Source organism: Bufo gargarizans, chromosome 7 (genome assembly GCF_014858855.1).
Source record: "Bufo gargarizans isolate SCDJY-AF-19 chromosome 7, ASM1485885v1, whole genome shotgun sequence".
Classification (NCBI taxonomy): Eukaryota; Metazoa; Chordata; class Amphibia; order Anura; family Bufonidae; genus Bufo; species Bufo gargarizans.
Window position 1 is genome coordinate 54,058,595 of NC_058086.1, and position 23,709 is coordinate 54,082,303.

Below are 23,709 nucleotides of genomic sequence, written 5' to 3' on the forward strand. Positions count from 1 at the left end.
TAACCAGGTAATAACCTGGTTTTACCCATAAAATAGTGCATCGGTTAGGTGGAGTTTTGTCCACGTGCGGCACCCGCGATGCGTAAACCAGGCCTGAGTGTTGCGGAATTTAATTTGTAGAATTTACACTAAAAATTTAATTTTTTGGGGGTAATTTTCTAACTAATTCAAAGTATCTATTTTCCATTGTGTGTGAACTTTGCCTGATGGATAATTATCTGGCCATGCTGGTGTGCTTCCTGAATCAAAACGTAGATTTATCTGGAAGGAAAGCCGCTTAGGTTTCACGCTGTAATCTGAGTGTGCGCGTTTCTATCTCCCGGAACCTTCATCTGTGAGGAAAGTTTCCGGAGGGTCAGAATTTTACGTTACAACTATCCTTGATTTGAAGCCGGGGAGGACGTCGGGGGAGGGGCAAAGGTGAGACGTAGGGGATGAGGGAAGTAGGGCAAAGGTAACCGGGACGTTGTGTAGGAGAGAGGTGACAGTTTGCAGAGCGGAGGACGTGCACCCTGGTATGGCGGGAGACCGGACCTCAAACGTGAATGTGAATTGGGGAGTTGAATTTGTTAACGCACCTGTCGGAAGATTAAGGGTGGTGCACACCTGTCACTATTGTGATTATTCACTATGGGCAGGGACTGGTGCATTTTGCGTTAGATTTTAATGGTCGCTGTATTTTGTCTGTGACTTTTTATTTTATTTTATTTTTTTATTTTTTATGCAGTGTCTACACAAGTATGTGGTGCAACTGTGATTATCTTCCCATAGAACTCAATAGAAGTGTCATGCATGCAATAAGCATACATAAACCCTGTGTGTATGTATGTATGTGTGTGTGTATATAGTGAAAGCTGCAAAACACGACGTGAAATGCAGTTGCCCCGTGACAGCGTGAGTGTGCAGAGCTGTAGTTGTCAGCGTGAGATTGTGCAGAGCTGTAGTTGTCAGCGTGAGATTGTGCAGAGCTGTAGTTGTCAGCGTGAGATTGTGCAGAGCTGTAGTTGTCAGCGTGAGATTGTGCAGAGCTGTAGTTGTCAGCGTGAGATTGTGCAGAGCTGTAGTTGTCAGCGTGAGATTGTGCAGAGCTGTAGTTGTCAGCGTGAGATTGTGCAGAGCTGTAGTTGTCAGCGTGCCGTAGACATGGAAAGCCGCACAAACTATGTAAATGCAAATCAAGGGTTGACGTTTTTCCATGATGTCTGCACATAATATGGGTAATGCTTATAGGGGCAGAGTCTCTGATTTTTGGGGGGCCTGCCGATCATAAGATTTGGGGTCCCGTGGACTCCCATAGAGTTTAATGGGGCAATAGTAGGCGACAACCACTCCATTCAATCATTTTTTGGTCTGAGGTGCACATTTTCAGATTTTACTACTTCCGGAATCCGCAGGTATTACCATCAGAGACCTTTATGGAGTGTTTTTTTTATTTTTTAAGTTTTTTGCCATTGATGATGTCTATTCGGTGGGAGCTTCACTTCAGGTGTAGTTGTCAGAGGGGCTTAAAATGTGAAGGAGAGATGGTCCCCGCCACCGATCTCCATCCGCTGCTGTTCAGATGCTATTCGGGTCCCCACTGCTTTCTGGGTCCTGTCAAAACTAGTGTTGAGCGAACTTGTGTTTTAAGTTTGGCGTCTAAAGTTCGGGTTATCGAAGTATCCCGTTATGGATTCCGCTACCATGGACCATAACGGAGTTTAGAATCCACAACAGGATACTTCGATAACCTGAACTCGAACTTTAGACGCCGAACTTAAAACACAAGTTCGCTCAACACTAGTCAAGACAAACTGGAAATGTCTTGAAATGCCCTCAGCTTGGCGCTGCCCGGGCAATGTCAGGGCGGCAACTGTGGGGGATGGGTGGAGGTGAGAGGGATCTTATTTGTTATGGTCTTAAAGAGAATCCGTCCCCTCTCCCGACATGTCTGATTTAGTAACTACTCGCATCCCCCATGTAAAAACAAATCATGATCATGTTTTTTTATGATATTCCGGGGGAGGTTTTTTTAAAATCAAATCTAGCATAAACGAGAACTGGTGGTTGTGGTGGAGTCGCTGATAACAACCAGTTGGATGCCAGCCGTCATATTTTTAAGGCCATTTGGAAAGTAAAAGCAGCGAACGGATTGGTTGTAATACCTCTCCCTTTCTGTGTTAAGGCATTGATAAGTATGGTGCACAGACCATGCCCCAGAGCGGAGGCGTAAATTAGGGCAGCTTTAAGACCTCTTGAAGACGACCGTATGCCCTCCGAGACATGTGGTCCGTGAGCGGGCCATATGTCCCGAAGCGGCATTGATCGTGCGCACAGCATCATAGACTACAATGATGCTGTGCACGTCGGGCCGCCCGCGGGGCTATTGTCCCGTACTCCTAAGATCATCGTGCGCACGATCAATGCCGCTCCGGGACATATGGCCCGCTCACGGACCGTATGTCTCAGAGGGTATATGGACGTCTGCAAGAGGCCTAAGCCTGTGGCAGACCATTGTCGGGAGGGAAGCTTTGCTTACCGGCAATCGCCTGCTAGCGGAGGAGACCGCTACTATTACATGCAGAGATCTCCTCCGCAGCATGGGGAGGAGTGATCACTATGCCATTGCTCGTCCCCATGCTGTAGAGTGGTTTGCCGGAGGTAGATTATTAGACTAGGGCTGCAGTAAACGATTATTTTAGGAATCAAGTATTCTATCGATTATTTTTACAATGAATCGAGTACTCTAATATGAAAAAATGAATTAATAGACTGTTTTCCTTTATAAAAACTAATTAGTCCCCAACACCCTTCGTTCCCCCGTGTGTTCAGCCCAAGTGCTTCAGTTCCCCCCAGTGCCATCAGTTCTCCCCCACCCCCTTTGTGAAATCATCTCCCCCGACCCCCGGAGTGCACAGCGTCATTGGTTGCTATGACGCTGTGCACCTTGGGCGCCCGGCCTTAGTCGCACCAACTTACCTTTCCAGTAGTGGTATCGCCGACACTCCATTGTTCCGTGCTGCGCGTCAGGTCGCGGAGTGCATACATCAGGAGGTCAGTGCAGCGCGGGACCATGGACGTGCTGTGGAGTGTCCAGAGGCCCCCTGCTGGAAAGGTGAATATTGCGGGCCAGCGGGAGACCACGGATTGGGAGTAATAGCAAGCACTTCACTCCGGCTCCATGGTCACGTGGCACAAATGAATCTTCGATGCAAAAAATTTGCATTGAGGATTTTTTTGTGTTGAATTACTCGATTATTGAGTAATTGTTTTAGCCCTATAATAGACTCCACCATCTGCCGCCTGCAAATGATAAATTTTTTTACATTTCATAAGATTTGGATTGCCCCATGATCGAGCGTTTGCTCATTCATCGGGCAATCGGCAGCAGTATTACACTGCAAGATGATTGCTAACAAGCGTTCATGCGAACACTCGTTAGCGATTATCTGCCGAAAAATTGTGCAGTGTAATACAGGCTTAACATGGTAGGTGTCTTCAAAGGGATTCTGTCATGAGATTTTACCCCTATAGCCTAAACATATGCATATGTCCGGAGTAATAAGAATAATTCTAAACTGGCCTTATTAAACTTCACTGTGGCTCTATTTGCCCAAAAAACTGGTTTTTATAACCTGTGAATCACTCACTTAAGGTGCCCAAGGCGAGGTCCGTTAATACAGGGTGCCCGGCCGCACCCCTCGCTGCCCGGTGCCCAGCGCCGCCTTCGCTGTCTTCTGCGCCGCCTTCTATAGCTCAGCGCCACCTCCGTAATCCTACCCGTCCCTCTGCCAGATCCCGCGCCTGCGCACTAGGCTCAGCCAGATGCGCCGCGGACTCCTGGCAGCGGCTTCGTTGAGCGAAGTGCGCATGCGCCGGGCACCTTAAGTGAGTGATTCACAGGTTATAAAACCATTTTTTTGGGCAAATGGAGCCACAGTGAAGTTTAATAAGGCCAGTTTAGGATTATTCTTATTACTCCGGACATGAGCATATGTTTGGGCTATAGGGGTAAAATCATGACAGAATCCCTTTCAAGAATTAGAAAAAAAAGGTCTGCTTAGATACAGACACTTCACCACTTTTGCACTTGGGTCATGTCCACTGTTGCAGCTGCGCCCCATTCAGTTACCCATGGGCAAAAATGGCGCTGTCTTCCGAATCTTGGAAGACCCGTTTAATGGCCTTAAAATATGTCACAGCTGTCTGATGGATATGGAGCCCACACTGTTCCTCTTTCACCTGGTTTTCACTCATTCACCAGACTTTTGTATTTCTCCAGGTTTCACCATTCTGTTGGCTGAAATGGCTCGCCTGCTGGCTAAATCCTGCTTCTTGAAAGGGGGTTTGTCCTGCGCCCCGGGGCCCATCTTGCTCAGGGCATACAGCTCTGGAAGTGGTGACTCTGAATACTTGCAGAAAAGCATTGTCCCAACCATGCACTTCCAGAAAAGTCTACCCAGGTGAGAACCTGTAATATCTTCTTCTTAAAGGGGGCCCATCCTTGTAGTGCAGTGATGTTTGACCACCCAGAGTGAGAATCCACAAAATGTCTAGAATGTTATGCTGTAAGTGAATAGGGTTTGTTAAAACCCTAATTCATTTATATTGTACCTCATTGTGAAAATCAGCACCATGTGAACCTGACCCGAGAGGTACAATAGTTTTTTTGCAGCAATACTTATATCTCCATGGAACCTCTCATTAAAAGGGCATTTCAAGATTTTGCCGATCGCGGGGCTCTGACTCTCCAAATTCCCACCGATTAGCAAAAGTAAACCAGATTTGACATATCAATTTACCCCAACAGGATAGGTTGTAAGCATGATGGGGTCTGACTGATAGGAGATCAGGGGCCCCGTGCACCCGTATGAGTGGACCAGCAGGCAGAGCATGTGTACTGCTGCGCCATTCATTCATTCACTATGAGGCTGTGACATTGAGAATGAATGGCGTGCCAGCACATATACTCTGCCTACAGCTCCATTCATACGGAGGTGTTCAGCTCCCTGTTCCTTTGGTGAGTGGAGGTCGCAGTGGTTGGACCCATTACAGTCAGATACTTATCCTTTCACCTGAGCCCTCCTCAGGACCGCCAGCCCGGTAAGTAATGATCTGACGCTTTCCTCCTGACTCATGAATTCTGCTATATTCATGAGGAGTTGGAAGACAGGACTAGTGCCCCACTGAGGGGCAGTTACTGGGGAGATATTATGTGCTGCTGGGGCAGTATATTGTGCTGTACTGTGGCATTTGGCTCTGCTGGGGTGATATTATGTGTCACAGCGTGGTAATGTTGGCCCTGCCTTCTGTCAATTTGGACCTGTCTACATGGGTCCATTTTTAGTTTTTTAAAGGGCATCTGTCAGCAGATTTGTACCTATGACACTGGCTGACCTGTTACATGTGCACTTGGCAGCTAAAGGCATCTGTGTTGGTCCCATGTTCATATGTGCCCGCATTGCTGAGAAAAATTTGGTTTCAATAGATGCAAATTAGTCTCTAGGAGCAACGGGGGCGTTACCATTACACCTAAAGTCCCCGATTCTCTGCAACTGCCGCTCCCTCTGCACTTTGACATGGCCAGGTGTGATGATGTTTTCACTGACTGGCCCTGTCAATTAAAGTGGAGAGGGCGTTGCAGAGAGAGCTGAGCCTCTAGGAGTAATGGCAACTCCCCCATTGCTCCTAGAAGATCATTTGCATATATTAAAACATAATTTTTCTCAGCAATGCGGGCACATATGAACATGGGACCAACACAGATGTCTTCAGCTGCCAAGCGCACATGTAACAGGTCAGCCGGTGTCATAGGTACAAAACTGCTGACAGATGCCATTTAAGTTCCCAGTCTGCCCCCTGCATGGCACAACCCCTTGAAGAGCATTGAGGGGTGTTGAGTACACAGTCTACAATGTGGGCTGTTGTATATTGGTATATCTGTGTTTATTGCATTAGCTGTGGATTACTACAGATTGATGTACTTAAATTCCCTTGTCTTTTTTAGGTTACCGGTTCCTAAACTTGAAGATACAATAAAGAGATACTTGAATGCACAGCGACCTCTGCTAGACGATGAACAGTTCAGGTATGGGGATAATATCCAGATAGCATTGCTACCCAATAATATTCTTCATAGACATTTATAAATGATCACCTTCACCACCATAACCATTCTATGTTTCAGCAAGACTGAGCAGCTGGCACGTAACTTCCAGAATGGTGTGGGCAAAGAGCTGCACGAGGAGCTCGTCCTGCAAGATAAGCAGAACAAACACACAAGCTACATCTCCGGTAAAAGTCCACACTGGATTGGTAGCTTCTTGTACAATCGGGACTGCCTGCAGTTACCACTGAAGGTAGCTTGCTGCATACTGACTATTATGGACTTCAATGTATAAACAGTATGTACTAAGCTCCCCCTAGTGGTGACTGTAAAGAGTATGAGTTTTATCCTCAACCCTATGTCTATGCAGGTTACCTAGAGTTCTGATGGCTGTAAAGAACATCAATAAATTAATTATAGCAAATTTTAGACCTAGAACGACATGGTGTTAAAAAGTGGAATTTACTTTCATCCTAAAGGGGTTGTCCCAGAATGTCAATTATCACCTACTCATGAGATAGAAAATAAGTGTGTCAATGGCAGGGGTATGATCACAGACCCCCACCTGATGACGAGAACAGGTCATCATTAAAATGGGGGGGGGGGGGGGGGGGGGTTTCCATGTTTTATCTTTTGAATGGAGCGGCTGTCAAGCATGGACATTGCCACTCATCCAAACTGATTGCAGAAGATAAATGACTACAGTATTTAAAGGGGTTGTGTACCTTTTGTGGGAGGGAGTAGTTGGCAAACCTGTGAAATGAAGCATACTTGCCTTTTTCATTGCACTACCTCTTCACTCTTTCTCTCCCCGGCCTCGGCTGCCCAACTACACTCCCAGGATGTAAACTTCCGATTTGTCGACACTGCATCGGTGACCTGCTCCCCTTGCGTCATGTCAGACGCTCACGTGACGAGAGGGGAGCAGGTCACCGCTGCAGTGGCGTCAAAACAAAAGTTAACATATTAGGTGCAAAGCAGAGCAGCCGGGGGGAGAAGGAGCAGGGGGCCATCACCAGGAAGCAGGTAATTGTGCTCCTCTTTGCAGGTCTGCCCAAAGAGGCAGGGAAAAAAAACAACTTTAAGGCCCCTTTCACACGAGCGAGTTTTTCATGTGGGTGCGATGCGTGAAGTGAATGCCCTGAATCCTGACCCATTCATTTCAGTGGATCTGTGTACATATATATTTTTTTTTTCATGCATCAGTTATCGCAGCATGTTCTATATTCAGCGTTTTTCACGCAGCCCTGGCCCCCTAGAAGTGAAATGGGGTTTCAGTGAAAAATGCATTGCATCCGGATGTAACCTGGATGCAGTCCGGGTGCAATGCGTTTTTCACTAATGGTTGCTAAGAAATGTTGTTTGTAAACACGCACGCAAAAAACTGAACGCAATGGCAGACAAAACTGACTGAACTTGCTTGCAAAATGGTGCAAGTTTCACTGAAAAAGCAGCAGATCCAGCTTTCCATAAAAAGATAAAGGTCATGATGAAGGACCAACATGTCTAGGGTCCGAAACGCGTAGACTACACTGATATTTGGATTTTATCTGCTATAAATAAAGAATTCTTTTTATGGGAAGCTGGATCTGCGGATTTGTCTGACCCTGTCCAGGTCTTTCATCCGGGCCTCCCTTAACGGACTACACAGATGAGCGCTGCAGTATTTGCTTTGTCTTTGAAGGGTTTCACTGAGCGCACCCTGGATGTATCCTGAGCCTGAAGGTGCACACCAACCATAACTATCCATCAGTACCATGAATAGAGATTGAATGGAGTGGGTGTTTAGTTGGGGACACAGGATCCCCCCATCCTCATGATTGTCCCAGCAGCCTCTGACCGATCAGACACTGGATTCTGGGACGACCCCCTAATGACTTTCCTCTCTTTCACTTGCAGGTCCATGGTTTGACATGTACTTATGCGCACGTGAGCCCATTGTTCTTAATTTTAACCCATTCATGTCCTTTACCCCGGATCCAAAGCCAGAGTATAACGACCAGCTTCTCAGGGCAACAAACATGACGGTGTCTGCCGTGCGTTTTCTGAAGACCATTCGTGCCGGCTATTTGGAGCCAGAGATTTTCCACTTGAATCCTGCCAAAAGTGACACACAGAAATTTAGGAAGCTTATCCGACTTGTGCCGTCCTCCCTTTCTTGGTACGGCGCCTACATGGTAAACGCATACCCCTTAGACATGTCTCAATATTTCCGTCTTTTTAACTCCACCCGGATTCCAAAGCTGAACAAAGATGAACTGATGACAGATGAGAAAGGCCGACATCTTCTGGTCCTCAGGAAGGGGAACTTCTATGTATTTGATGTATTGGATAAAGACGGAAACGTAGTGAAAGCCTCAGAAATCCATGCCCATCTGAAACACATCCTGTCCGATTCAAGCCCAGCCCCAGAATTCCCATTGGGGTATCTGACAAGTGAAAATAGAAATACATGGGCGCTAGTGAGGCAGAAGCTGCTCAACAATGGCAACGAAGAGGCTCTGAGGAGAATAGATTCTGCTGTGTTCTGCTTATGCCTGGATGAATTCCCAACTAGAGATCGCATTCACTTGTCGCACAACATGCTCCACGGGTCCGGCCTGAACCGCTGGTTTGATAAATCGTTCAGCATCATCATGACTGAGGACGGCACAGCAGCAATTAACTTCGAGCACTCGTGGGGAGATGGGGTCGCTGTTCTCAGATTCCAAAATGAGGTTTTCAAGGACAGCACAGAGAGGCCCAGTGTATCTCCTCAGAGCGTCCCCGCAGCTGTGGACTCCACTAAAGCCGTACAGAAACTTACCTTTAATCTTGACGACTCGCTCAAAGCAGCAGTATCTGAGGCTAGGAAGAAGTTTGATGCGTTAGTGGGATCACTGACCATTGAGGCCATGGAATTTAAGAGAGGAGGGAAGGAGTTCCTGAAGATGCAGAAGCTCAGTCCCGATGCCGTGTCTCAGCTTTCCTTCCAGATGGCCTTCTTAAGGCAGTATGGGCAAACAACTGCAACCTATGAGTCGTGTAGCACGGCAGCCTTTAAACATGGCCGAACAGAGACCATCCGTCCTGCTTCCATTTATACCAAGAAGAGCTCTGAAGCTTTCGTGAAGAATCCTTCTAAATATACTCCAGCAGAGCTTAAGGAAATGCTGCATGACTGCTCCAAATATCATGGACAGCTCACAAAAGAGGCGGCAATGGGTGAGTACTATACAGACAGGGTGGCTGTAAAGATTTGTACCCACCTATTGAAGGACTAGAAAGAAAAAGATCTTCTATTTTTCACAGAAGCATGTCTCCCCATGGACCTTCTGGTAATGCAGTTCAGCTCCATTTACTTGATTAGGGATGAGCTGCAATATCGGACATAAAATGGGACTCTGGCAGGTAATATGTAAATGAATTGCGCATTCTTGCTTTAATGTTCAAGCCATATGAAATGATGTCATTTAACTTCTTGAATTTTTAGCATTTTCAAGAATCCACCTTCCGAATCTGCAGAGTATTACATGTTGAAAAACGTTCCTGTAAGGGATCACTTCTTATCTTCTGTAGAACTAATCTAAGAGGATTAAAGGGGGTTGTCTGACAGTTTTTAAAATTCTCGGGGATGCAGACAGGCTCATAAAAGAAAGAAGCTTTAAGGGTACTTTCACACTTGCGGCCTAGGATTCCAGCAGGCACGCTGGAACTGCCTGCCGGATCCGTCAAAACGCATACAAACTGATGGCATTTGTCAGACGGATCAGGATCCATCTCTAAAGTGTCATCTGGAAAAACGGATCCGGCATTTTATTTATTTTTTCCACTTTTGCTGTCTGAGCATGTGCAGACCGCAATGCCGGATCCGTTTTGCCGGAACACTCGGGGCCGGATCCGGCATTAATGCATTTCAATGGGGAAAAAATGCTGGATCCAGCAAGTGTTCCGGAAGTTTGGACGGAGATAAAACCGCATACTGCAGTATTATGTCCCTCCTAAAAAGGATGAACTGATGCATCCTGAACTGATTGCTCTCCATTCAGAATGCATTAGGCTAAAACTGATCAGTTCTTTTCCGGTATAGAGCCCCTAGGACGGAACTCAGTGTCGGAAAGGAATAACGCTAGTGTGAAAGTACCCTTAGGGCCCTAATCTGCCTGTGAAAAGGTGCCACGATTACAAGCGAAACACTTGTTCATCGATTTGTGGTCACCTAAATCATCATTTGCCAGCAGAAGATCTTGCAGTCTAAACGGCCTCTGCTACTGGCAAACAATAATTCTGTATGGGGACAAGCTATGGCATTAGCATTCACTCCTCCCCATACGGTGGAAGAGATCGCTGCATGTAAGTTCAGCTTTCTCCTCCACTGAGGAGCAGGCAATTGTCAGGAAGGAATGGTTCTTTTCCGTCAATCTCTTGTTACATTGGGCCATGTAACGGGGCCTTTACTCGCTCCCTCAGTGGATGTCATGTCCATTGTTCACATGACCACTCGGTGATTGGCTGAGCGGTCATGTGGACAGTGGATGTGACATCACTTATGATCTGGCTGGGACTGGACCCTCTGCACTGGAACTGAGGGACCTTCGGCAGGAGAGTTAATCTTGATTCTTTCTTTTACAAACCTGTCCACTCCCTGAGAATTTAAAAACTGTCAAACTACCCCTTTAAAGGGGTAGTCTGAGATTTTCATATGGATGGCCTACCCTCAGGATAGGTCATCAGTCAGATCGGTAGGGTTCCGACTCCCAGCACCCCTACCAAACAGTTGTTTGAAGAGGCTGCTGTGCTCACCGGAGTGCTAGGCCAGTGATGTCACATTCATTGTTCACCTGCCTAGGTACAAGTGAATAGGGCTGAGCCGCAATATCAAGCCAAGCCGCTATCCAATAGATGGTTATATACTTCAGTGAGACAAATGGCTGATCGTCAGGGTTGCCGGGAGTTGGATTCTTGCCAATCTGATATTGAAGACCTATTCAGAGAATAGCTCATTAATATTAAACACCCCGAAAACCCTTTTGAGGGGGGAATAAAATATGGAATGTCTGAAATAGACTAAAATGCTATCTAAATGTTCTATCCATGTTGCTGTTGGGTCTTTCCTCTTAGAATCCCTTTCTCGTTCAATTCATTTGGGGACACAGCACCATGGGTATATGCCCAGCTACCACTAGGAGGCGACACTAGATATCAAAATGGTTGGCTCCGCCCAGATGGGCTATACCCTTTCCACAGCCACTAGGCTAATCAGTTTTGGGGTCCATTATGCGGAACGGGTGCGGACCCATTAATTTTCAATGGGGCCGGAACGGATGCGGACAGCACACTATGTGCTGTCCGGATCCGCAATTCCATTCCCGAAAAAAATTTTTACTATTCTTGTCCGCAAGTTGCGGACAAGAAAAGGCATTTTCTATTTTAGTGCTGGTGATGTGCGGGCTGCGAAATGCACATTGCTGGTGTCCGTGTTTTGTGGATCTGCAAAACACTTACGGACGTGTGAATGGACCCTTAGTCTAGTGTCTTGGAGAACATGACAGGACCCAGTATGAGGGGAAGAGAATAGACCTCAGAGGCACAATGAGGTCTTACAGGGCATTTAAACTGGGGTTGTCTAAAATAATAAAATGCAATATTAAAAAGGGTATGTTCTCGCAGTGTTTGAGGCACATTTTCCTGTAGGTTTTTCAGCCATAGCCAGAAGTGGATTTGAAAGGAATCAGAAATATAAAGGAACGACTTGCACATCTTCTTGCTGAAATCCACTTCCGGCTTTGGCTGAAAAACCTGAAGGGAAATCTGCCTCAAAACCCCCTCCAAAAAACTCAATGTGAACCTACCCAAAAGCTTTGTTGGAAAGTGGATTTCTCGTGCATGGCATTGGGGGACACAGCACCATGGGTATATGTTCAACTACCACTAGGAGGCGACACTAGACACAAAAAAGTGTTGGCTCCTCCCCGTTGGGCTATACCCTCTCCACAGGCACTAGACAGACCAATTTTGTTCTAGTGTCTGTAGGAGGCAGACCTGACCTGCTTTTTGTGCAGGTCATCCTGCAACTTTTTAATTTTTTTTCTTCTCTGCAGGTTCCAGCCTGCGGCAGGGGTGGCTCCATCGTGTTCCACTTTAGTTGCCCCCCTGCGGGCGCGTACTCGGGTACCTGGCAGCCACCCAGTCCCCTAATCTGCCTCCGCAGTGGAATTCCGGCAGTCCCACGGTTCCTGTGTTGAGTCCGCCGAGGGGGTGGTTATTGCTGCGCCTGAAGACGTCTGAGGGTGAGTATGTCAGATTAGGGTCTCCCACGCGTTCTCCCCTCTCCTCCATTCCTGGGTACCTACACTGGTGGTTCAGTCTCTCGGCTGTATCCTGGCCGCAGAAGCCCCCTGGCCTTCCGTTTTTTCCTATCTGGGGGTCGCTTCTTAACTTCTCTGGCCCCCGTTCGTCGCGGCAGCTCTGGGGCACTTTCGCGGCCGTTCGTTCTCGGCCGCGCTCCACTAATTTAGGCCCCGGCTTTTCGGGCCTACTAGGGAATCCTGGCCCCAGAAGCCCCCTGGCCTTCCATTTTTGCCTCTCTGGGGGTCGCTTCTTAGCTACTCTTTCCCCCTGGCCCCCGTTGGTCACGGAAGCTCTGGGGCACTCCGTTCGTTTCCGGCCGCGCTCCACTAATTTAGGTCCCGGCTTTTCGCGCCTACTAGGCCGCAACTTCCCACCCACTTTCCGATTTTTCCCGGGCTTACTCTGTCTCCTCCCCTCCGTGGGAGGGGCCGCTCTTGCCTTCCAATCCAGTTCCCTGCTCTCTCTGAGGGGCATTTCTTCCTCCGGCTGTCGGCTCCTGCTCTCTCCTGGTCGCCATCTTCTGATCTCCTGCTTGGGGTGCGCTGCACAGTTCCTGGGGTCTGGTAGGCAGCCTCTGGTTGAATTGCTCTCCATGCTCCTTCCCCCCCCCCCCCTCGATTTCTGCAGCCCTGCCACCTGCTCTATGCTGCTGCAGCACCTCTTGGGAATGTGGCATTCGGGGACAGATAGGACAGCCTTGCTGCTCTATGAGGACCTCCCCTCCCAGCCTCCCTATCGGATCGCCACGTATTTCACGTGCACCCGTTGGCTACGGAGATTTCCATGTGGTCGCCTTGTCCCCCCTGAATGGGCTCCCTCCGTGTCGAACCATGGGAAACTTGCCTGACTCGCCCAATCCCTGGCAGAGTTGCTGGAGCGCTACCTACAAATTGCGGTCTCCCCACGCCGCCCCCCCCCCCCCCCGAGTCCTCCCTGAGGATGGGCCTCGTTCACGCTCGGATACAGGGTCATGCAAGGAGTAGCCCACGGACCAACCTCTGGTGGGTCTCAACTAGCTTCCACCCCTCCTCGGCATCCTCGGGTCGCTCCAGGACAGGCCTGAGGCTGGTGACGAAGCCTTCTCTGTCAGTTGCCTCTGGGGACACCTCTGCACCGATTCCTCGGAACAGAGCATCAGGCGATCTTCCACCATGCAGAATCTCTGTGTGGTCAAGTCAAACGTGCATGGTGGTACCTACCCTACCCTATCCAGGGGCTATGTTCTAGGCAAGCTGATAATTCAGGCAAACGCCTCTTGTAGGGTTGGTAACCCTTCTCGGCCTCTAAAGGTTCTTTTGTAGTGCCTGTTCCAGAGAATACAGGCCGGTTTTTATTGCCGGGGCGTTGACACTTGTCTGTTTCCAGCCGCCTTGTTACTTTCATAGGTATGTTCCTACACCTACTCCAGATGCTGTAGCCCTTACTCCTGACTGGCTCTATGGCGTTTCCATGCGGCACTATTTCCCCCTACTGGGCGAGATATGCAGGCCGCCTTCAATTGCCGTAGCAATTGCGCCTGTCTGTTTCCAGTCATCTTGCTCCCTTCATGGGTAGAGTCCCTACACCATCTTCTGATGTTGTATCCAATATTCCTGGCGGGCTCTATTGTGTTCCGTGCGGCACTATTTTTCCCTTTCCGGCGAGATATAGAGGCCACTCAATTGCTGTAGCAATTGCCTCTGTTTGGTTATAGTGGGCACCAGGCTGCCACCTTGTTCCCTTCATAGGTAGAGTACCTTCAGTATCTCCAGAGGCTGTTGCCGTTGCTCCTGTCTGGCCTTATGGTCTACCTTGCGGCACTAATTCTCCCTTACTGGACGAGATATCGAGGCCACCTTATATTGCCGTGGCCACTGCACCCACCTCATCATAGTGTGCTGCAAAAAGCCATCTTACTCCCTGCTTAGGTAGAGTTCCTGCACCGTCTCCGATGCTGCAGCCGTTACACCTGTCTGGCTCTATGGTGTACTATGCGGCCCTGTTTCCCTCTTTTTAGGTGAAATAGTGGGCCTCTGTCAGTTGCCATTGCACTTACTTAATTGTGGTGTGCCCCTGTCGTTCATTGTGGTACTGTGCGACCCTATTTTCCCCTTCCCGAGCGGAATATAGGTACCATTGCTAACGTGGCAGCCGTTGTACTTCTTTTGGTCCTAGAGTGCACCATGCGGCCACATCACTCTGATCTTAAATCTAGTACCTCTACCATCTCCAGATGCTGTACCCATTGCACCTCTGGTCGTATCTCTACACTACACAGCCGTATTTCTACCTTACAGGTTGAGGACCTGTTCCCTCCAGATGCGGTCGCGTTCCCGGATGCTTTGGCTTTGTTCCACCCTCCTTAGAGTGCAACATGCAGCCACTTTACCTCGGTTTTAGGCGTGTATTTTTAGTACCCACGTGCTAGGTCCTATGGTGCAATCCGGGGCCCATACAGTTTCTGTATTACTGGGTGCTTGCTTCCTTCCCAACCCCCACCTCCACCTTGTCGGTCTAGTGCAAGCATGTCAAACTCAAAGGCTAACATGGGCCAAAAAAACAAAATTTAAGTTTATGTGGGCCGCATAAAAAAAAAACGCCGAGGCGTGCGGATCCGTCCAGACTTACAATGGAAGTCAATGGGGATGGATCCGTTTGAAGATGACACAATATGGCTCAATCTTCAAACGGATCCGTCCCCCATTGACTTTCAATGTAAAAGTCTGGACGGATCCGTTCAGGCTACTTTCACAGTTAGAATTTTTTTTACAATATAATGCAGACGGATCCGTTCTGAACGGATCCACCGTCTGCATTATATGAGCGGATCCGTCTCAGACGGATCCGCTCTGAACGCAAGTGTGAAAGTAGCCTTAGGGGCGAGAACCTGGGATCTTTCATCCCTTGTCCTATTCAGCTCTATCAGGGTGAATAGGACTTCACACTGTCCCTGCTGCTCTGTGCCTTGTGCACACAGCATCAGGGATGTTACCATGGCAACCAGGGCTTCTGTAGCGTCCTGGCTGCCATGGTAACTGATCGGAGCCCCAGGCTTACACAGCTGGGGCTCCGATCAGAAGCTGCCACTGCACCACCAATGAGGGGGAGGGGAGAGGTCCCTGTGGCCACTGCCACCAATGATTTCAATACTGGGGGGGTTGAGAGGGGCTGGCGCACTGTGCCACCAATGATTTTAATGGGATGGGGGGGTTGAGGGGGGGGGGGGGGGCACACTGCACCACCAATGATAAATTACCACTTTATACAGGAGGCGGGTACTGGCAGATCAGCAGTTAACCCCTCAGGTGCGGCACCTAAGGGGTTAACTGCCTCTGATCGCAGCTCCCTGTCAGGGGCAGGGTGCCGGCAATGCGATTCTGCTGCCGGCACCCGCCTCCTGTATTGTGTTAAAGACTGACTTTCACTATCAGGCCACACAGAGCGGCGCCCAGCGATGTCTCAGCACTCACCATTAGTCCTGGGCGCCGCTCCGTTCGCCTTCAGTGCTCCATTACTGTCTCCTCTCCTGCTCCACATGCTGCTGATTACTATCGGAGCGATGGGAGGAGACATCAGCTTCACTAGTGGGCGTTCCTTCTTCCTGGCTGTAGCGCTGTCCAATCGCAGCGCAGGGAGAAGGAACGCCCACTAGTGAAGCTGATGTCTCCTCCCCATTGCTCCGATAGTAATGAGCAGCATGTGGAGCAGGAGAGGAGACAGTAATGGGGCACTGCGGGCGAACGGAGCGGCACCCAGGACTAATGGTGAGTGCTGGGCGCCGCTCTGTGTGGAAATAGTCCAATCATTGGTGGCGCAGTGCGCCCCCCCCTCCCCCCCCCTCTATTCTCATTGGTGGCAGCGGCAGCAGCACAGGGGGAGGGAGGACAGCTTCCTTCTCCCCGTGCTGCTGAGAGAACATGAGCGTGCCGATAGCAGCGCGCTCATGTTCAGAAATACTTGCCGGGCCGCAAAAATATTCATTGCGGGCCGCATGTTTGACACCCATGGTCTAGTGCTACTTCTGGTGTACCCAGTATATGGCTGTTCTGATCTGGTGGGTGGTCCACATACAACCACGCTCCCTACACCATGGCCAGGTGCTGTGGGTTTTTGTGCTAGGGTTGCTATGGCCAGCGTTCCCCATATTATAAAGGAGTACCCACATTGTTTTCTATTACAGGGCGGACCATTCCTGGTGGAGTACAGTGTTCTCCACTGGATCTTCTCCTTGTTGGGGTACGTAGCTTGGTGGGCACCGGCCGCTGCAGCAGTTTTTGGCCATCAGTGGATGTCCTCCGCCACACGGAATCCTTCTGGGGTCAGCGACATTATCCTCGCTGGACGTCCTCCGGATGAGTCAGGGACAGAACCACTGAGCGCCACACACCTGCCTGCAGGTGAATTTTCTGCTGATTGCTCTGGCATTGGACTGGGTTCTGTAGTTCCTTCGGGGTCCGGGTGTACCTTTTTTATATTCTCTGCTTGGTTGTACTATCTAACAGAGGGCAGTCCCCTGGGACCTTGCTGTTGTCTGCGCCTGTCTGGTACTTTCTCCCCCTGGGAGTCTTCTGTATGTCAGTCGCAGCTGGTTTCTACATTTCGTGTAGTCACTCCCGCTTCTTTTCTAGCGACTTCGCCATTTCTTATGCATATGGGTGTCTGTTGTTTTAGTGGTACAACCCAAGCCGCTGTACTTGCCCTCCCCGGGACAATGGATGCAGATTGCTAGCCACTATTCTTAGAATGGCTAGTTGTCCATGGTGGTTCTTTTTCATTTTTTTCTTGGATATTCTGGTTTTCGTTGCCCTCTGGTGGTTCAGTTCCTGGTTCCTTGTGAGCCCATAGCGGGTACTCCTTTCTGGATTCCTTGTCCCCGTTCATTTGACCACACAGATTCTGTATGATCGTTGTTTGGGAAGGGCCTGGTTGATTGTTCCCCTTGTGGGTTCCAATAGCCTTGTGGACCTCTTGGGATTCGTGTCTATCTTCCCATCCTTCCACGTCAAGTGCCTGGTGTTGAGTGGTTTAGTGCTACGGTTTGCATTTCCACCTTATGGTCTCCTCCGGAAGGGACTTACTTCTGCTTGTAGAACCTTTCTCCTTAGACTGTTGGGAGTACTCTCCTTCTCCTCCCATGTCCCTCAGTCCAGTGTGTCCCTGCTGAGCTTTCCTGGGCCTGCATCTCCCTGATACTTGCGCTTCTCAGCGATATTTTGTTTTCAGAGGCTCGTTCCTCGTCTCCTAGTTTTGCGATGCAGGGCTTATCTTTTCTTTTCTTCCTGCCCTCCCTTCCAGGGTTGGCGATTTTTTTTTTTTTTTTTTTTTTTTTTTTTTTTTTTTTTTTTTTTTCCCTTAGCACCTTTTGGGGTTTTCTCCTTTCAATAGGACGCTTAACCTCATCACCTGCTTCGCGGTGAGGGGAGACCTGCTCCCTTCATATGTGAGCCCTGCTATGACTTCCCTCACTTCAGTGTGCCCCTGCTGAGGTTTCCTGGGCCTGCATCTGGTCCCCTTTTTTCCCTGACACTTCGATTGGCCAGAGTTCTCTGGTCTTGTGCTTCTCAGCGATATTTTGTGTTCAGAGGCTCGTTCCTCGTCTCTTGGTTTGGGGATGCAGGTCTTATATTTTCTCTTTTCCTAGTTTTTACTTACAACCCCTTCCCGTTCCAAGGGTTGGCGGTTTCCTTTAGCGCCTTTTGGGATTTTTTTCCTCTCAATAGGGCACTTAACTTCTTCACCTGCTTTGCGGTGAGGGGAGACCTGCTCCCTTCACAGTGAGCCTTGCTATGGCTTCCCTCTCTCGTTTGGCCTTTGGTGATTCCATATTTCCTGCTCCCCTTGCCCGTCAGGGTTTGGCCTCGGGGTGTTTGTGCTTTCGCCTGAGACAATTAGAATATTAGGTAGCTCCAATACGCGATGCTGTCCTACTTTCTCTCCAGCCTTCTGCTGAGCTGGGTGTTCCTCTTTGCCGCCTTCTTGCAGGGTCGTTCTCCCAGGCATTCGTCCTGAGGTGCTGGCAGTCGTCACTGTGGCTTCCTTGGGGTTTCTCCCTTGTTATGAGGCATCCTGTCTATTTCGTGCTTTTCTCCTGTTGGGTCACATTGTTCTCCCGCACCTGTATGCCCAACAGGTCGCATGGCTGTTCATTTCCCACCCTCAGGGACTGCTTTGGGACGTCCCATGGTGCTGTGTCCCCCAATGCCATGCATGAGAAAATTGGATTTTTTTGTACTCGCCGTAAAATCCTTTTCTTGTAGTAGGCATTGGGGGGACACAGATCCCACCCTATGTTTTTTACTTCCACTTCTCTGGGCTGGTCTCTTGATCTTTCCCGGTGCGGGAGTTGTTGGTTCCTTGCCTTCTTCTCTCTCCTACTGCTTTTGGTACAAACTGATCTGTCTAGTGTCTGTGGAGAAGGTATAGCCCAACGGGGAGGAGCCAACACTTTTTTTTTTTTTGGTCTAGTGTTGCCTCCTAGTGGTAGTTGGACATATACCCATGGTGCTGTGTCCCCCAATGCCTACTACGAAAAAAGGATTTTACGGTGAGTACAAAAAATCAAATTCTTAGCATGGCAGATCCTATTGTTCTGCTGGGAAATGAGCTAATGTCAGAGGTGCATTGCGATCTCCCCGCTAAAATAATTAAGTATGAAGAGATCCGAGAAAATGGCTGTGGGCCAAGCACTCCTTCGACCCACAGAAATCTTATGTGTACGGCTAGCAACAAAAGTAAATGGACTCTCTAATATTTGGAAGGTTTTATGTGTTTAATCTAACATTTCCAGACGTCACTTTAGTGTTATAATTGCATTTATTTGTTTGCTTCATCCTCCGCAGGTCAGGGCTTTGACAGGCACCTGTTTGCTCTAAGATACCTTGCAGCTGGCAAAGGCATGAATGTTCCAGACCTATTCCAAGATCCAGCCTATGCGCGGATAAATCATAACGTCCTATCTACCAGCACGCTGACCAGCCCAGCCGTGCAGCTCGGAGGCTTTGCTCCTGTCGTCCCAGATGGATTCGGAGTTGGCTATGGCGTACATGATGACTGGATTGGTTGCAATGTATCGGCCTACCCGGCTCGTGATGTTAAGCAGTTTGTGCAATGTGTACATCAATCCTTGGAGGACATTTTCAAAGTATTGGAAGATAAACGTGTGAATAAATAGATGACCCCTCAACCACTGGACACAGAATGATTGATTACATTGCTTTTTTTTTTTTTTTTTTTTTTTAATACCTACCTCTGTACTCGCAGCTGAGATTGTACCGTGTGGTTGAGGTGGTCATAGACATACAGTTTTCATATAAAATGCATAAAACATGCAATTCGGTTTTGGCCTAGGGGACAATAAACAAAAATCTGTGATTTGTGTATTATACTGAATTATCATTAAAAGGGGTTTTCTCAGATTTACTTTAATGGTTAAGTCATCAGTGTCTGATTAGTGGGGGTCCAACACGCAATACCCCCGCTGATCAGTTGTTTGAGAAGACACTGGCACTCGCAGCAGCGCCACGGCCGTCTCTTAGCTCACCGAGCACAGCGCCGTATAGTGGCTGTGCTTGGTATCACAGCTCAGCCCTGTTTACAATGGAGCAGAGCTGTGACTTGACCAATGAATGTGACATCACATGACCTAGGCTAAGCGGAGGGAAGCGTTACAGCTTTCTCAAACAGCTGATCAGCAGAGGTCCCATGTGTTGGGCCCAGAGGATAAATCAGCAGTTAAAAAAATCCCAGAAAACCCCTTTTAAGGCGTCGAAGAGATGTAATTATAGGAACAATCAAAATCTTAAAACCTCTTGTAAAAATGTAATAGATTTTTACTGATCTGATACAGATTGATCATAGAGAAAGTTGTTACTTCTAGGATTTTCTTTGAATATGATAGGATGTAATTGCCATGAATGGTATCTATACCAAAGTAAAGCACTTTTATTATGGATCATCAGGGATTTGACCTTATTTGGCATGTGATTTGGATTAGGAATTGCAGCGGCCCCATATCTCATAACTATAGTGTGACATCACTAATGATTTATATACTGTGCTTCGTGGCGTCGCTACTTCATAGTGCGTGCAAACACGTCTTTCCAGGACGTCCCCCATGACAGCACATGGGAGGATGTCCAATCCAATCACTGTTGGGACAGGAAGTGAAACAGATTAAAAGCCCCCCCCTTCCCTCCAATCTCCAGTGTCTTCCTGTCCCTACTGGGATAGGAGTGAAGCAGGTCATAGTACTAAGAATCGGGTGCTTACCTAGGCACCAGGGGGCCAGGTCGGGTCGGGGGTCCGGTACTCCCCTCTCAGGCCAGGTCGGGCGGCGTCCCGTACGGCCCCGCTAGCTCCCCCTCCGGGGGTTCTCTAGCTTGTCCCGACCTGCCTGGGACGGCGGCAGGCGGGACGCTGATGCCGCTTCTCCTCCGGGAGCTCTGGGCTCAGCGGCGCGCTCCGAACGGCGTCGTCGTCGCATCATCATGACGTCACTTCCGGGCAGCCGGAAACAAGATGGCGGCGCCCAGCACAAGCGCTGGAGGCCTGGAAGCCCGGCCTCGCGCTCAGGGGTTGACTCCCTCCCCCCGGGGGGGTTGAGTTCCCCTTATAAGAACGGAGCAGCGCGGCAGCAGAGGTGGAGGTAAGCCCCAGTGGGGAAGTTGTGAGCGGCGGTGTGTTTTGCTTAGCCACCATGGAGCCCCAAGCGTCAGCTAAATCCGAGATTGTGCCTGACCCCTCTGCTGCAGCCCATGTAAGTGCCCTTATCCTTATACCCTGGTGTACTCTCCCCAGTCATTTAGCACGGTTTCTCGGATTTCTTCCTAGGATAAAAAGAGTTCTGGGCAGTCGGCTTCCCAAGACCCCAGAAGGAAACCAAAAAAGTGTGCGACTTGCGGGGAAAAGATGCACATATCCTACAAGAAGCAGCTATGTGCTGATTGCATTGCCAGGTTAATGAAGGAGGAGCAGCCGTCCTTTCTCACAGAACTTAGGAATATCGTTCGTGAAGAAGTACAGGCTACGGTTTCTTCTCTAAACCCTCCGCCACCTCCTTCTCAACCTGACTCCCCTCCCCCCAAAAAAAGGAGGACTCAGGAGGACTCTGATTTTGATAATCAGGAAGTCTCGGACGGAGAGATTGAGGACGACCCCATCTCTGCTTCCGGCTCTTCAGACCACCCTAAAAGATTTTTATTTTCTACTGAAGACCTAGACGCCCTCCTCCATGCGGTTAGAGATACCATGCAAGTAGAGGAAGCTAGCCCTCCCATATCCGTTCAGGACGAGATGTTTGGGGGGTTAGGGGCAAAAAAGACTCGCCTATTCCCAGTAAACTCCCATCTGAAGGAGATAATTCTGGAGGAATGGAAGGAGGCCGAAAAGAAGCTAGTCATGCCTAGGGAATTAAAAAATCGGCTGATTTTTAATCCTGAGGATACTAAACTATGGGATGAGATTCCCAGGATAGACATTCAGGTGGCGAAGGTCACAAAGAAGACCACCATCCCCTTCGAAGATTCCTCAAACTTAAAGGACCCTATGGATAGGAAGGCGGAGGGACTACTTAAGAAGGCCTGGGAGTGTTCATCTGCTCTTATTAATGCCAACATTACTGCCACCTCAGTAGCCAGGTCTATGGGGTTATGGCTGAATCAGCTAGAGAACCACCTTAGACTAAAAACCCCAAGGGAGGACATTCTAGAATCCATTCCCCTTCTTAAGATGGCTACGGCCTACCTGGCGGACTCTTCGGCCGAATCCATCAGGATCTCAGCTAGAAACAGCACTCTGGCGAATTCGGCTAGAAGGGCCCTTTGGCTAAGAAGTTGGTCAGGGGATGTAGCGTCTAAGAATAAACTTTGTTCGATCCCTTTCTCAGGTTCGCACGTGTTTGGCCCAGTCCTAGATACCATCCTTGAGAGTGCCGCGGACAGGAAAAAAGGCTTTCCGGAAGAGAGGTCTAAGAAGACTCAGTCCTTTCGGAGGGATTCAGGCCAGGGACAGTCACAGAATTTTTCGGGTAGAGGGAAAGGCAAATCGGGCAGGTGGAGCTACCCCAAAGGGGGGAAGGGGAGGGGGTTCCTTCTCAAACCCAACACTTCCTCTTACCAGAATAAATGACGCCAGACCAGTGGGGGGGAGACTTCGGTTCTTCAGTCATCAATGGCCTTTAGTAACTCAGAACCCCTGGGTACTTCAGACGGTACGAGAGGGGTACAAAATAGAGTTCGGTCGTCCTCCCCCTCAGAGATTCTGTGTTACCACTCCCCAGTCTCCGTCTCTAAAAAACCAGATGGTTCAGGACTTGGAGAAACTTTGCGCAATGGAAGCAATAGTTCCTGTTCCAAGACCCCAACAGGGCAGAGGTCACTACTCCAAACTGTTCTGGGTAAAAAAACCAGACGGTTCACTAAGAACTATCATAAACCTGAAGTTCCTGAACAGATGGATCCAATATTTCAGGTTCAAGATGGAGTCAATACGTTCAACGGTTCCACTGATTCCAGCAGGGGCATTGATGTGCACCATCGATCTCAAAGATGCCTACTATCATGTCCCCATACATCCAAGCCATCATCAGTTCCTCAGGTTCGCGGTGACGTTAGACGGCATAGTGCATCACTTCCAGTTCCAATGTCTTCCATTCGGGATTTCAAGTGCTCCACGCATCTTTACGAAACTAATAGTAGAGATAATGGCGTTCCTGAGACAACAGGGAATAACAATAGTCCCGTACTTGGACGACTTCCTCCTGACAGCATCCTCAGAGGTCCTTCTGCGGAACCATCTGCAGACAACGGTACGGGTTCTACAAGATTTAGGCTGGATTATCAACCTAGAGAAATCAGATCTTTGCATGAGCGAAAGGAAGATCTTTCTAGGCACCCTTCTGGACTCCCAGAGACAGATGTCCTTCCTTCCAGATTCAAAGCGCGACGCTTTCATAGAAGAAATATCCTCCTTCCAAAGAAAAAACCTCTGCTCCATCAGAGAGGCTATGCGGATACTAGGCCTGATGACATCCTGTATACAGATGGTCCAGTGGGCCCAGATCCACTCAAGGCCACTTCAGGGTCTAGTCCTCACCAAGTGGGACAAAGACCAGAGGTCTCTAGACAGGAAGATCAGGATCCCAATGTCCATAAAAGAGTCCTTGAACTGGTGGATAACTCCCGGCAACCTACAGAGAGGGGTTCACTGGTTGAGAAGACCTTGTTTGACGGTGGTGACCGATGCCAGCATGACCGGCTGGGGTTCACATATAGAAGACCATCTCTTTCAGGGTTCATGGTCCCTGGCAGAGAGTCAGC

The 23,709-nt window shown here is 49.0% G+C and overlaps 1 protein-coding gene across 2 annotated transcripts; it reads left to right on the forward strand.

Moving 5' to 3' along the window:
• Positions 1-397: 397 nt before the first annotated feature.
• On the forward strand, positions 398-20,353 carry CPT2 (carnitine palmitoyltransferase 2). 2 transcript variants are annotated; one of them, XM_044300862.1, is made up of 6 exons: positions 398-420; positions 4,262-4,442; positions 5,987-6,067; positions 6,167-6,273; positions 7,985-9,289; positions 19,234-20,353. In XM_044300862.1, exons 2-6 carry the CDS (start codon positions 4,285-4,287, stop codon positions 19,563-19,565), a joined length of 1,983 nt encoding a protein of 660 aa, XP_044156797.1. In that variant the 5' UTR covers positions 398-420; positions 4,262-4,284; the 3' UTR covers positions 19,566-20,353. The 2 variants fall into 2 exon arrangements, with proteins under 2 accessions (XP_044156797.1, XP_044156796.1); XM_044300861.1 differs by lacking the exon at positions 398-420 and adding an exon at positions 429-515.
• The last annotated feature ends 3,356 nt before the right edge of the window (positions 20,354-23,709 follow it).